Raw genomic sequence first — 13,793 nt, 5'->3', positions numbered from 1 at the left:
CCTGGGCAGCCTGGGCTGCTATGAAATGGGGAGGTTGGTGGCCCTGCATGTGGCAGGGGGTTGGAGCTTCATGATCCTTGATGTCCCTTCCAACCCTGGCCATTCTGTGACTGTATTAAGGGACAGATCCACTTCCACCAATTGAAACCCTTCCTGGCAGATACTTAAGAGCTTTTAGACAATGTTGAGTATTGATAAAAATGATTCAACTGGAAAAAAAATAAAAGTGGCATAACTGAAGAAAAGGTGGCAGGGAAAAATATGGTAAAAGGCAGAGGATTCCCTTATGTGAGAATCTGATCTCTACAGTGAAATGCGTTGCAACACAGCAGAAATCGAGTGCTTAAAGCAGTAAGTTTTGAAGCACAGCCACCAGAATTACTGGGGGTCCAATGGATTCTCTGTCACTGCCAACTGTTAAATTCCTTTGGCTGTAGTTTTACAGCCTGGTCAGAACAGAAATCTGAGGACTCCCTGACACAGGGAGACAGGAAAGCAGGCCCAGGTTTCATCCCTTCAGGTTCCAGTGACTTTGGGTCTCCTCAGGATTAAAAAAAGCTTCGGTCATTCGAGACAGGAAGCAGTGAACACCCACGTTCACAAAGCAGGAACAAATGAAGGTGGCAGGGAAGGGCCAATTCTCCTCCAAATTCATTCTGGTGTTTTTACCTTCAAGCACTACGTGTGAATCAAATGAGTTTAAGGGCTGAATTTAGATTCCTTGGCTCTTTGGTGTATGCCACCTCCTTTAGATAGCACCTGCACAGCAACGAAGCATCAAACAGGCTTCAGAAGCTCTGAAGCTTTCAGAGCACACACTCCTCCTTTGGGGCTTGATTGCCTTAGCATACCGAAGTCACAAGGTGAACATCCAAAGCAATATGAGTTGACATTTTAGGATTTCAATTTTCCCCCAACCAGATCCCACCATCACCTACCTTTCGAAGAATGTCTTCTGCTAATGTGAGGAATGCCTTCTCAATGTTTATATTTGCTTTCGCACTAGTTTCGAAAAACCTAATACCGTGCTCCCTAGCAATCTAAACCAAAAGACAGAAGAAGAAGGAAGGTTATCATCCCCGTGGGGTTATTCAGCTGGTGCTGCTCACACGACAAGCACACAGCATTCTCTCAGCACAGAAGCAGCAGTACTGGTCAATCAAAACCAATTTGGAACGTAACCACCAGAATCAGAAATTCAAGTGTGTTAAAGCACAAGTGAATGAGGACAGGTACCACGCAGACCAGTCACAGCACAAGCAACCTCACAAAGGATAATCAAGGAATTCGAGCTATCCAAAAAGAAACTGCAGCTGAGCTCACTCCATTCATGGCAGTTGAACACAGTGCAGCTTCTAAGAACGTGCTGCTCAGGCTTACACACTATCAGCAAATCCAGCTATCTCATACCCCGCTGTGGAATCCACACCACCCAACAACAGTGCAACCCCTGGCACTGATGTGCTTACTTGGAAAAGCAAGTTTGTCTCCAGCACCTACCTGTTCACCTTTTGCTTTAGGAACAACTCTTTTATCTTCCATGTCACACTTGTTTCCTAACAGCATCCTCTCCACATCTTCATTGGCATGCTAAAATGAGATAAGAGCCAAGTTGACACATCTCCCCCAACCAGCAGCAAGTATCTATTGCATTTTTGTACTTCCAGACTGCCTGAAGTGCAGGCTAACACTTACAGGACCTGCAATTTCCTGAATTCTAACAAAGACTGCTAGAGGTCACTCCACCTTCAGACCAAAGAGGAAGCAGAATGAAACAATGGCAGTAGCACAAGATGGAACTCACCATCCCAGTATCAGTTATTTCTCCCTTTCCTTTTTGTTTGTACATTCTCAAGCGTGTTGTCTTCCTTTCCAAAGAGAACTAAGCACTGTTTCCCAACTCAGATTCTTCCAGTTACCTTCAGCATGTCAAACCTTGGCTGGGTTGCATTCAGAGATGTGGGATAATAAATGGCTTCCTGCCTGGCGCTCGGAGATGTCAGCATTACCACAGTTATAGAAGTGCTACAAAGGACTAAACAGGAGAGGACAAAACACCACAGCTGCCAACAATTGAGCTCCATACACTGCAATGGCTCCAGCTGACACTGTTACTTTTTCTTGGTGTTTGAAGGACCCCTCTACACAGCTTTATTGTAGACAGGTAAGTCTCTCGAATGGCAAAAATCATCATAAAGGGAGAAGCAGAGCGAGCACCACGCTCAAGAACCAGCAAAAAACAGGACCCCATACACAGGGAATCAGCCCTGTAAGGCAAAACAGGGCACCAAGGGCTTCTCCAGGAATGCTGCAGGAGCCAAAAATACCTTGGCTGTTCTGTTATTGAAAGATCACCAACAGCCATCATCATAAAGAAAGAACATGCCAAGGATATCCATCAGAACAGCAGAGCCACGGCACGAAGCATCACTTAAGTGGATAACTGAAGTGCTTTGAGGCCTGACATGAGAAGCTTCTTGGGAAGCCTAATCTCCATTTACTTTCACTCCAGCAGTCTTAATGCTACTTTGCAGCACAATTACTAACACAGATTCGTGTATCCAATACTCCTGCTTATAGTAACAACCTGTTTCACATTCCTGAAGAGAACCACCTCCAACTTTCTCCTTCAGGTCATAAGGAGAAGGAACCATCTAATAGCAAAGATTAAGATGTTGTGTAGGATAAGACATCAAAAATGTTCGTGTTTCATGCACACAGAACTGCTTCCACAGCAGACAAAAACAGCCAGGCTCCATGGATAAAACTGCAGCACCAAAACAACTCAACTGACTTGAATACCCCACAGTAAAAGTGCACTCTTTGTGTGGTGCAACTCTGCAGAATGTGAGCTTTAGCTAATCAGGTACTGAGCAAGGAGGAAGGTGCAGCATTGTTACACATCTGTAGCTTTCCTGGTTATTTCTAAATCAGGGTTTCTGGTTCTATGGAAGAGCCCCCTCACACAGGGCAGCAAGTCACACCAGCTTCCTTATCTGGAATCTTCATTACTGACAGAATATCCTTGGCAATATTAACTCCTTGTAAAACAGAAGTGTTTTTAAGTGTTTCTTTTGCCAACTGTCCTTCACAATAACCCTGTAGGTGAGGAGGTAACATCCACCACATGTTTTAGCAAGAAGCCTGAATGCTGGGGCAGGAAACTCAGAAGGAAGAATTCACCCATCATTTCTGTACATGCTCTCCACTTGGGGGCTTCTTCCATAATCACAAAAGCTTCCTAAGGTGTCAAACACCCCTCATAAAACTGCAGCAATTGTGCAGCCCTCACCATGCACCTGAAATCAGTTGCAAAGCTCTGTGCAACAGATCTGCAAACATGAGGTCAGCAAAAAAACCCTCACTATCTCAGACAACGGCATGAATTACAGTCACTGCTCCACTTCCTGGTTACTACTGAGTGTTTTAAACACAGCAACTGCAGAACATAAAGGCCTTGATTTCAAGTTTACCTTTGGTTCTCTGCTGAGTTTCCTCCCTGTCCTAGCCTGCTCTTTTCCCCATCTTCTACTTCTGTACCCACTTCAATCTCTGCCTTGCCACAACTAAAGGCCCACCGCAATATTTGTGCTCTGCAAGATCCTTTCACCACGACATCAGTTTAGAGGGAGCAAAGGTGAGCATATTTAACTATCTTTGAGGACTACACAGCCTAATAAAACAGCTTAGTCACAGAGCTGTTATATTCTACAGCAACTCCACAGCTTACTGCTTCGTGCTGCTCCCCTGCACACTGCCTTGTGGTGGCAGCTCCTCCTGAAAACAGCAATTGCCAGTTACCAAAAATGTATCCCTTACCTCCAAGCATGCTCCACTGCAGAGCCTGTGCATGAATATGACATTTCAGGACACCACCAGCCCCAGTGCAACCCTTTGTCGTACTGAAGGGAGAGCTGAGCTCATACAGGAGATAAGTCAGGGTAAGAACAGCACCAAATCCCTGTGCTGTCACACCAGAAGCTGGGCTCTGCAGGACATCACAAGCTGGCAGACTGCTCACTCTGGGATCTTACACATTTACTCACCTCATCTATGTTTCTGAGCCACTTGCTGATGTTTTCAAAGCTCTTGGCATTGGTGATGTCATATACTAGCATGATTCCCATGGCACCTCTGTAGTAGGAGGTGGTGATGGTGTGAAACCGCTCCTGCCCTGCTGTGTCCCTGCAAAAAGATCAGGTAAGAGAGAACATCAGAGGCAAGCCATAAAGAAACCAACAGCGTTTACCTGTAAAGCCAAGAGTGCATGGCACAGTATGTGCTTTACTGCACCACTACTGATGGGGAGTGGATTTTTTTGGCTTTGAAAGAACACACTTCAGGTTCAACTGAACAAAAGACATTGGACAGCTTAACTGGGCTTGCACAGCTTCATTTTCTGCCTTCTTAGTTACCCGTTGAGCACAGTGGCAGGTCATCTGGCGTCTCACCACAATCAACACACCTGATATCTACTCACAGTAGGAAACTTCATTTTAAACTTTATACTTTTTAATGACAACTTCAAACTTCCTCCCAGAAGAAGAAACTTTCCTTTCCACGTTTCTCATCTCAGGGCTGCATCCCAAAGACTTCTGAGCCTCGGTGGAACGAAGCTATTGGGAGGCAGGTTGGAACTGGGAGAAGTGATGACTTCACCCAACAGCACCAGAAAGTGTCCCTTTCCACCTCCAGCCATGAAGAGAAGCATGCAACATCTCCCAGAACTCAGACCTTGTTTTCTGATCAGTTTTATAAAGCTTTAACTTGATCTAACAATTTTCTGCTGCTGAAACTGTACATCTAGGAGATGTACTACAACTGTAGCATGAAGCTGTCAATTTCTGCGAGGAAGAAAATCAATCATGAAAGATTAATGAAGGCATCTATTTTCCCATCTCATTTTGGTATCTTTGAACGAGATGTGTGAGAGCTGGTTAACCAAGCCTGCATACCATTAAATTCAGAGTTTGGATTTAACTGCACATCTTTCAGAGGACACAAACCTTACGGATTACACTGTTACAGAGTTCTCAGTGACACTATTTGCAAAAGCCAGAATCAAAGGTGTTTCCCAATCTGACCTAATTTGAAATGATGCCCAACCACTCCAGGCAGTCACTGTGCTCCCCAGCTGACACACATTTCCTTGCTGGGAAAGCAGTAACCTCAGCAACCCAGTCCATTCCCTGGCCCTAAAACCACCACGGCGTGCCCACATGGGGTTAAAAGATGGCTGAGGTTTTGCTGAAGACCTCTGCCAACAGCCGGCTTGAATGGCAACAACTCCCTCCCCCTCTCTCCTCCTTTCTGTCCCATTTGGAAGGTTCTCCCCACGGCACACTTAGGCTTCCCCTCCCGCAGTTTAAGGCTCAATCCTCATCTTACTTTTGCAGAGGAGTTCACTGCCCTTCCGGCCTCAATTACAGATCAAACACAGCTCTTGCACGCCCCCTGAATTCCCTGAAGCCACCCCAAGCTCTGTGGACTTTATTCCCTGGCTGAAGGCCTCACCCACACAGCCTTGCTTGCTGCTCTCTGGACTACCTCGCACTGATCCACGTCTCACTGAGGTGCAAGACCCAACACCGTGCTCAGCATCATACATCACAGAATCATAGACTGGCCTGGGTTGAAAAGGCCCACAGTGCTCATCCAGTTCCAACCCCCTGCTGTGTGCAGGTCACCAACCAGCAGATCAGGCTGCCCAGAGCCACATCCAGCCTGGCCTTGAATGCCTGCAGGGATGGGGCATCCACAGCCTCCTTGGGCAACCTGTGCCAGTGCCTCACCACCCTCTGGGGGAAAAACTTCCTCCTAAGATCCAACCTAAACCTCCCCTGTCTCAGTTTAAAACCATTCCCCCTTGCCCTATCAAAATATCTCAAAAGAGCTCCTACTCACACATAATTTCTCTCCTTGTGAGCCTTGTACACACTGGACAGCACCTTCACCTAATGCATTTCCCCCTAACTTCCTTCTACGAGGCAGGACAGTCTCATTAAAGCCTTACCAAAACCACTGAGATATATGACACTCACAGCTTCTCCCTTCCTGACGAGGCCAACAACCACCATAGAACTCAGGTTGACTTTTACAGTTTGGTTTTGGCAACATGTAGCTGTTACTCACTGCTTGTCAAGTCCTACGCACCCACCACCAACTTGCCTCACTTACTCCTCCAGTATTTTCTCAGGCAACTGAAGCTAAGATAATGGACAAAAACCAAGATGGGGAGGGAAAATGCAAAGAACCTGTTTTGTATTGGTTTTAATTTTTCAGCATTATTTGCCCTTTCTCCTCCCTAATGGATCTCTCCATTCATTATTCAAAGATAACTCTTAATGCAGGTGAGATTAGAGAACTGACTGGAGCAAACAGAGGAAGTGAGTTATGGTTTCCTAAGTGCCCAAGATGATGAATCCGCCCTGAGTAAATGGCAGAGCACAATGGCAGACCTCCTGTCTCACCCTCTGCCCTGGGTTGCCATTCTTCTGTTCAGAGCTCTAGGGTGGAAGAACACGCTTTGAAACTACAGGTGTGCGTTACATCCTTGATGTAGGTGAAATATTTGTGGAAGCCAGCTAGCTCTCCAAGCTAAAATAAACGTAGACAAGTCTACAAAGATAGCCAAAGAAAATGAGGCCCTGCTGTGTGAGAGGAGACAGAACTCAGTTTGTTTAGCTGCAATGTGAAGACAAAGAAGGTTGTCCTGTGGGAATCGGAAGAAGAAACAGAAGGAAGATGAAAAAATCTATGTAAATTATTCTCATGCTGACATTAAAGTATGCATAAACTATATTATATTAGAATCCAACCAACAGAGAAAGGAATTTCTGGGACAGCTTTCCAGCTGACCGAGCGGAGACTAAAGAAGCCTTAAAATGCACCATGATTTGTTTACGAAGGGCTGACATGGATGCAACAAGAGGAGATTGTATCTGATCATCTGTGAAGATCCGTCTTGTCGGCTCAGCTTGAAATGATGGTCCCCAGCCCACTGAGCCAAAACATTCACAGAAAATAACCCCAAGTATTTCACGGCCGTACCATTGCTTCTGCCTCTAATATTCTTCAAACTGCACAGCAGGATTCTGCTTTGAAGAAAACAGACTGCTGGTATTGGGTACACATCAGGACCTTTGGCAACTGGGCCAAAGATGTTCCTTCACACAGGAAAAATCATAGAATCACAGAATGGCCTGGGTTGCAAAGGCCCACAATGCTCATCCAGTTCCAACCCCCTGCTGTGTGCAGGTCACCAACCAGCAGCCCAGGCTGCCCAGAGCCACATCCAGCCTGGCCTTGAATGCCTGCAGGGATGGGGCATCCACAGCCTCCTTGGGCAACCTGTTCCAGTGCCTCACCACCCTCTGAGGGAAAAAACTTCCTCCTAATTTCCAACCTAACCCTCCCCTGTCTCAGTTTATAACCATTCCCCCTTGTCCTATCACCATCCACCCTCACAAACAGCCGTTCCCCCTTCTGTTTCTATGCTCCCTTCAAGTACTGGAAGGCCACCATGAGGTCTCCCCGGAGCCTTCTCTTCTCCAAGCTAAACAAGCCCAGTTCCCTCACCCTTTCCTCACAGGAGAGCTGCTCCAGCCCTCTGATCATCTCAGTGCCCTCCTCTGCACCTGCTCCAAGAGCTCCATGTCTGGCAGACACTTTACTATTGGAAATTTCAGGCTTTCTGCCAGAGAAAAAAATATCATAGAGATCTGTAATTAGAAAAGCATCAAATTGCTTTATAGGAAGACAGAAAACACCACAACATGCTCTTCCACCTTGAGCCACGTGCATGGTGGATTGTCTCCGAGGCTGTCAGCAGCAAAAATGAACCTTTCAACATCCCCAGGATAACTGCAAATCTGAATGGGACCAACTGCACTCTCGTTAGTGGAGCTGTCTGCAGCTCAGGCTGGACACCACCATCCTTGTTCTATGCAAACTCCTGTATTTCTGAAGGAATTCCCACATGTAACCACTTCAGCTTGCTACAGTGGAAAGACACTTCATAGAATAACAAACTCATGTGAGTAGAAGGGACTTTCAAAGGTCATCCAGTTCCATTCCCCTGCAATGAACAGGGACATCTACAGCTACAGCTTCCTTCACTTGAGGATGGTTATTCCTGCAATGAGCCCACTGCTGAACCAGGAACTGTGAAGAAACTTCTCCACCCACATGGATGTGCTCCCTGGTGAAGAAGCACTGATTAATTTGGCATCATGAACCTCTATGCAATTAAGAACTGCGTATCAAAGAAGTAAACCAGTCAGAAAGGTGGTAAGGAAGCACACGGGCATACAAGTCCTATGAAGGGAGGATCAGTGCCAGCTGAGCAGTGGAAAAAGAAGGGAAAAATAGATGCCTTCAGTTCTGTGCGCATGCTGCTCTCTTCTACCCAACATCAGTGTGCTTGGTTTGTGGAGTTCACTTTCCCAACACCAACATCCTGTAAATCCACATTTCGGATTTGCTCTTACAACTCCTTGTTGTTTGTTGTTTGTTTCTTACCACACTTCAGTCTGTGGACAGAGACCAAAAAGCAGCTGTGCTTTCTGCAAGCAATTTTCACAGTGTTCTTAAATAACTGGAAAGAGGCTCCTAGCAAAACTCTTCTGCCATAGCAATACAGGGTGCAGCACGAGCCTCTTATTTTTCCAGTTCTATTCCAAAATACCTGGTGGATCTGGGTGCTTCTTCCTCCATGTTTTCCTTTCTCTGTCTTATTTCCATTACGCTGACCAGGATCTCCTCCAAGTCTCTCACTGCTGCTGGTGGGTTTCCAGCAACTCTGATTTCCACTGTCCTTGACCTTAATGAGTTCTCCCCTCCTCTATGGCATCTGCTACTGCTGCGTACTTCTGAACGACAGTAGCATTTCCTTTTGGCCTCCATTTCCTTCATCTCACAGGATGAAAAAGCCAGATCTCATCTGTGTGTGCTCTTCTAACACACAGCTGCATACCTGGTCAGGCCAGAGGTTCCACAGCCCCCAGTCCTTTGTAGTTCCAGGACTTTTGCAGCTAGAGATCACATCTGCATGTTTAACAGTGGAAAACGAGCTGTTCTTTTGTGAATTCCCATTTACAGCCACCAAAACATCTTGTAATGGGGAGTTCCACAGCTTCACCTCATTTCCTCATGCCTTGCACAAACTGCAAGGAGTGCCCTTGTATTGCCTTTGTATTACAAAAGGACATGAGTTAAATCCACCTCTGCCCACCTTCTCCACCATACCCACTATTTTGAAAGCATGCTTTGGTTTTTTTTTCCTCACAACCCTAAGAATTCTGTGTTTCCCAGTTCATTTTAGTACAGCTGTTACACCCCCCTGCAATCCTACTTGCCCTTTCTAACACATACTGATCTGAACTGCAGTGTCAAGCACTGACAATTCCTTGTCCACTGGAAACCATTGCACTCACTGTATCAGAAAAATCACATTCAATCTTTCCACTGTTACACTACCCTAATAAGGCTACTGAATTACAGTATGCTTAAGCATTGTGGTTTCCATTTCAAAGCAACTCTTCCCAAGTCCTGGAGAGCATGCTGTTAGTTTTAACAGCTGAATTTTTAGCCCTGCTTCTCTGTTCCTCAAAAGCATTTCATCTCTTCTGCAATAATAACAACATTCCCCAGAGCAATTCGCTCTCTTTTTGCTGGCACCTTTGTTTTCCCTCTCTTCTCTGTACTCATGACAGTCACTGAAAATACAAACATTTTTCAAGGCATTCCTCAGTGTCACGCCTCCCAGACGCCACCCAACTTCAGTATTTCTATTCTCATTCTGTAACAGTACAACTACCTGTGGCTCTCCATATGATTTTCCACCATATACTTTAAGCCAGCAGCATTTCTCAGCAGAGGGGCACTTCAACAGCCCAGCCAAGATCACTGATCCCTCCATCACGTGCCACCACCCAGAAGCTGCCATACCTTGACTCCTGCTGTTGCTCCTTCACAAAGCCAGCCCTGAGCTCTGCCCCATCCTCCTTGGCTTGCAGCCCAAGCACTCCTCAGGGCTTGCTCAGCCTAAGCAAGGCCACCCAGCAGCTCCCTGCACACCAACACAGCCCCATTTGCTTCCAGGCCCACCACTGTTTCCCCTAGTCCCAAGCTTCCTACTTCAATGCTTGGCACATTTGCTCCAAATGTAACATGAACACACTAATCCTAGCTTGATCCTTACTGAACAGCAACCCCACTTTTTAATAGCAATGAGGTATCGAGTTGCTTATCACCTCTGGCAAGGTTTAACTCAGCTTGACCTTGATATTCTTGCTATATATATATTCCAGAGGTCAAGGCATGACTGAGGTACTGCCACGTCTGCTCATTTTCCATGCCTGAGGAAGGCAGCTGCCCTGTTTTGCAGGAAAGGCACAGAGCTGTATTAGAAAGTGCCATTTTCATCTGCTTGCCCACTGAGACTGCAGCTCCACCCCAAGCAGTGCAAAGCCACCTGTCCTCCAAATCACTGACACTTTGGAGACACTGTAGGGTATTGGGACCCAGTGATACAGTTCTGCAGGTAGGCAGAGAGATTTAACACGTGGGCAATGGAGAATTACATGCAGCAGCGAGAAACAGGTCAAAATCTTAACTTAAAACCCAGGAACTTATTTCTGTTGTTTCCTTCATTATTTCTGTAAATTCTGATGAGTATGCTGCATCATATGTTGCTGGATATGCAATGCAGAAGCATGTCTGCAACTAAATATTGACTGAAAACATGAAGGTACCCGGTGTCTTTTCTCCTGCCCTTAACTGAGAAGTACTGCTCTCTATCTCCCAGTCTTTCCTTCTCTTCTGATGATTTTATTCAAGCATGGAGCTGTGTCCCACTGTGGAAGTTCTTCCTATGGCTCAAATTTATTCTGATTCAGCTGTGTTAGCTCCTGTATAAAACACAACCCATACTCTGGACACAAGGAAAAGCTATCAGTACAGCCTTGAGCTTCTATGGGAAATGTTCCACTCAAAGCATCCCTAAATTACTGCAGCAGTGAAGTGCAATGTGGAAATGTGTTACACAACTACTAGAAGTGCAGGCTGAGTTTAAACACAGGAAGTGGGAGTTAAATATAGATGCACTGCACAAAGCATCTTCACCCAAAGTCACTGCTGTTCTAAACCAAACCACTGCTGAGCTCAACTCCTTGTACAGGCAAAGCTGGAAAATACAGCATCTGAGAGGCGAGGTGGTTTGTTTTGTTGTGGCATCAGGAGTGCATGCCATAGGAACTTTATTTTCTGCTTTCCAAGTTTCATTTCAAATGTGAAACTTTGAACTAGCAAGAACAGGAAGCAGGTCTTTGTAGATTCAGACAACCTCAACTAAAGGCTACAATTTAACTAACCTCAGCTCATTGAAACCCCTCTTTCTTTCCTTTCTCTAAGCCTCTAAAACCCACAGCACTTGCAGCTTCATTATGGCTTGCTTCTCTGTCTACACACGCATTCCAAATCCCCAACATTGCATATCTGTTGTTTTCACATTTCACCATTTCATGATGACGTTTTCCAGCGTTCAGTTTAAGCCCATCCAATGTTTTGCTCTGTCCACAGCAAAGCCATGTAACTCACAGCACCAGACTGCTGTGGCAAAAAGGTAACACGCACAAAGACTGTTTGAAGACGTGATTTGATCTTGTTGAAAACCTAAATGAACTGATAACATAGCAAGAGATGCTAAGCACGTCAATCGATGAAGCTATTACACCTGAATGCCTCTTTAGCTAATGCTCTCTCAGTGCCTTCCCTCACTGCCCTGCTTTCAGCTCCCAGCTGATCTATACTCCTCTTACTTCAGATATCTCAATCTAAAACGTTGCCCTTATGAAGATGGTTGCCCTTTGTGGCTCCCTGATGAAGCACTGCAGTGCTACACAGAGCTACTTCATCCAAGTGCTTCATTATCGACCAGCCTACACAGGAAAAGCAACTTCAGCAACCAAAGTAACTAAGTTGCCTCAGTTCTGCTAAGGAGTTGCTGGCAGGACTGCAATACCAGAATCAACTGAGAGATGGGATGCATGCTTTGAGTAGCAATAACAAGATGGACTTTTTAATGAACAGGGACAAAAAGGGGCAAATGCTGTGAACAGCACAGCTAGAGAACGCATGAGCAGTACACACAGTCAGCTGAAGGGGGAGCTGAAGCAAAAACACGGGCTAGAAGCCATTAGCTTTCCTGATCTGACTTGTCACAGGGCTATTAAACGGGGAAGGAGTGGGGAAAAAGTTATGCAAGTTAGACGTGCAGAACGAACAGAGGGAAAACAGTGCACATCCAGCTTCATGTGAGACTTTCCTATGGAACAGCCAGCTGAGAAACTCTTTAGTTTGCTATGGAAGAATACAAAGTAAGCATGGAGGTGGACTGCTTAGGCAAAGGAAGGTCGCTTGACAATGCAAAGTTTGAGATCTGAAGCAACTCTTATTGTAAGGATTCAAGTTTTAAAACACTTCCCACTAGATCACAGACTGCAAGGATTCTGTCGTCCCAACCAGGAGTTGTGTTAACAGTCCGTCCCAAAGAGCAGCCCAGCAACAGCAGCTATCAATGCAGCACCTCATCTCTTCCCTGTTTCTTAAGAACAACAAAAAAAGAAGGGAACTTTACACTTGGAGCCTCTCCACTTCTGAAAATACACAGCTCCAACAAAATTAGATTCCCCAATGTAATCTTGGAAGGAGAATCCGCTTCTGAAGGAAAGCACCCAGAGGATGGCACCATGCGGCTTCTTGGCTTGGCTACTCACCATATCTGTAGCTTGATCTTCTTTCCTTGTAATTCAACCGTTTTAATCTTGAAGTCTATCCCTAAAATAAACAAAAAAAAAACCATAAACAAACCATTGGTATTTAATTACAAAAAGCAATTCCACGCTCTGACACACAAACAGCTTTTCTTTTGCAGCACCAGCTACACCAAGGGTAACCAAGAAAGGTGGAGTGCGAGTGCCTACAAACACAACCAGCACTCAAAGGGGCTGCCATCAGCCACTGCCACCCCCAGGTGATATTTTTATAGTCTTATGACAAACCTTAGCAAAAGCCTTTACATTTTGCTCACTTGTGGCTCAGAAGAGAAAAAAAAACATGAAATTTTTGCAATTGTTTTGAGAACTTCCTAAAGGAAGAGATGTTGGAACGTAGGTACAAATTGTAAGATCCTAACTGAAACAGCAAGGCTTTTTTTGTTGGTTTTGGGTTGTTTTTTTTTTTGCCTATTAATCCCCTTCAAGTAATCCACTTGTGGAAATAACACTAATCACAGCAATCTCCCTGCTTGCAGCCTGCTGGGCACTGCTGAGAGCAGTCAGAGCTAACACACCGTGTGTAACAGGACCCGACCATCAGAAATAGCCATGCTGCTGGGACCTGACACAGGGCCCCATGTCCTCTTTGAATCATAGAAACATTCAGGTTGCAAAAGACCTCCAAGATCCCTGAGTCCAACCCCAGCCCATCCCACCATGCCACATGCCCACAGTCCTGGAACACCTCCATGGATGGTGACCCCACAGCCTCCCTGGGCAGCTGTGCCACTGCATCGCTGCTCTTTTGGAGAAGAAATGTTTCCTAATACCCAACCTGAACCTCCCCTGGCTCAGCTGACAGCGCTCCACGTGAGCACAGCACCTTGATGCAGCACAGCTAAGGCTTTACTTTCAGTACCAGCTAAGATGAAATAGTTCATGTGCTACATTGTGCAAATGCTGCATGGCACTGTAGGAAGTCTGTTCAGAGTGGAGCTCACCAGGGCTGGCTGAGAA

At 45.7% G+C, this 13,793-nt stretch overlaps 1 protein-coding gene across 2 annotated transcripts; it reads right to left on the bottom strand.

Moving 5' to 3' along the window:
* Positions 1-65: 65 nt before the first annotated feature.
* LOC122193655 (ras-related protein Rab-10-like) lies at positions 66-12,877 on the bottom strand. Of its 2 annotated transcripts, none has more exons than XM_042894516.1 (4): positions 12,777-12,877; positions 4,047-4,185; positions 1,501-1,590; positions 66-1,040 (listed from the first exon to the last, which is right to left on the bottom strand). In XM_042894516.1, exons 1-4 carry the CDS (start codon positions 12,860-12,862, stop codon positions 903-905), a joined length of 453 nt encoding a protein of 150 aa, XP_042750450.1. In that variant the 5' UTR covers positions 12,863-12,877; the 3' UTR covers positions 66-902. The 2 variants fall into 2 exon arrangements, with proteins under 2 accessions (XP_042750450.1, XP_042750451.1); XM_042894517.1 differs by lacking the exon at positions 12,777-12,877 and adding an exon at positions 9,949-10,102.
* Between the last annotated feature and the right edge of the window lie 916 nt (positions 12,878-13,793).

Source organism: Lagopus leucura, unplaced genomic scaffold, assembly GCF_019238085.1.
Source record: "Lagopus leucura isolate 7727_CA_CO unplaced genomic scaffold, USGS_WTPT01 53673-0_obj-0_obj, whole genome shotgun sequence".
NCBI classification, from domain to species: domain Eukaryota; kingdom Metazoa; phylum Chordata; class Aves; order Galliformes; family Phasianidae; genus Lagopus; species Lagopus leucura.
This window is presented reverse-complemented; position numbering and strand designations above follow the sequence as displayed.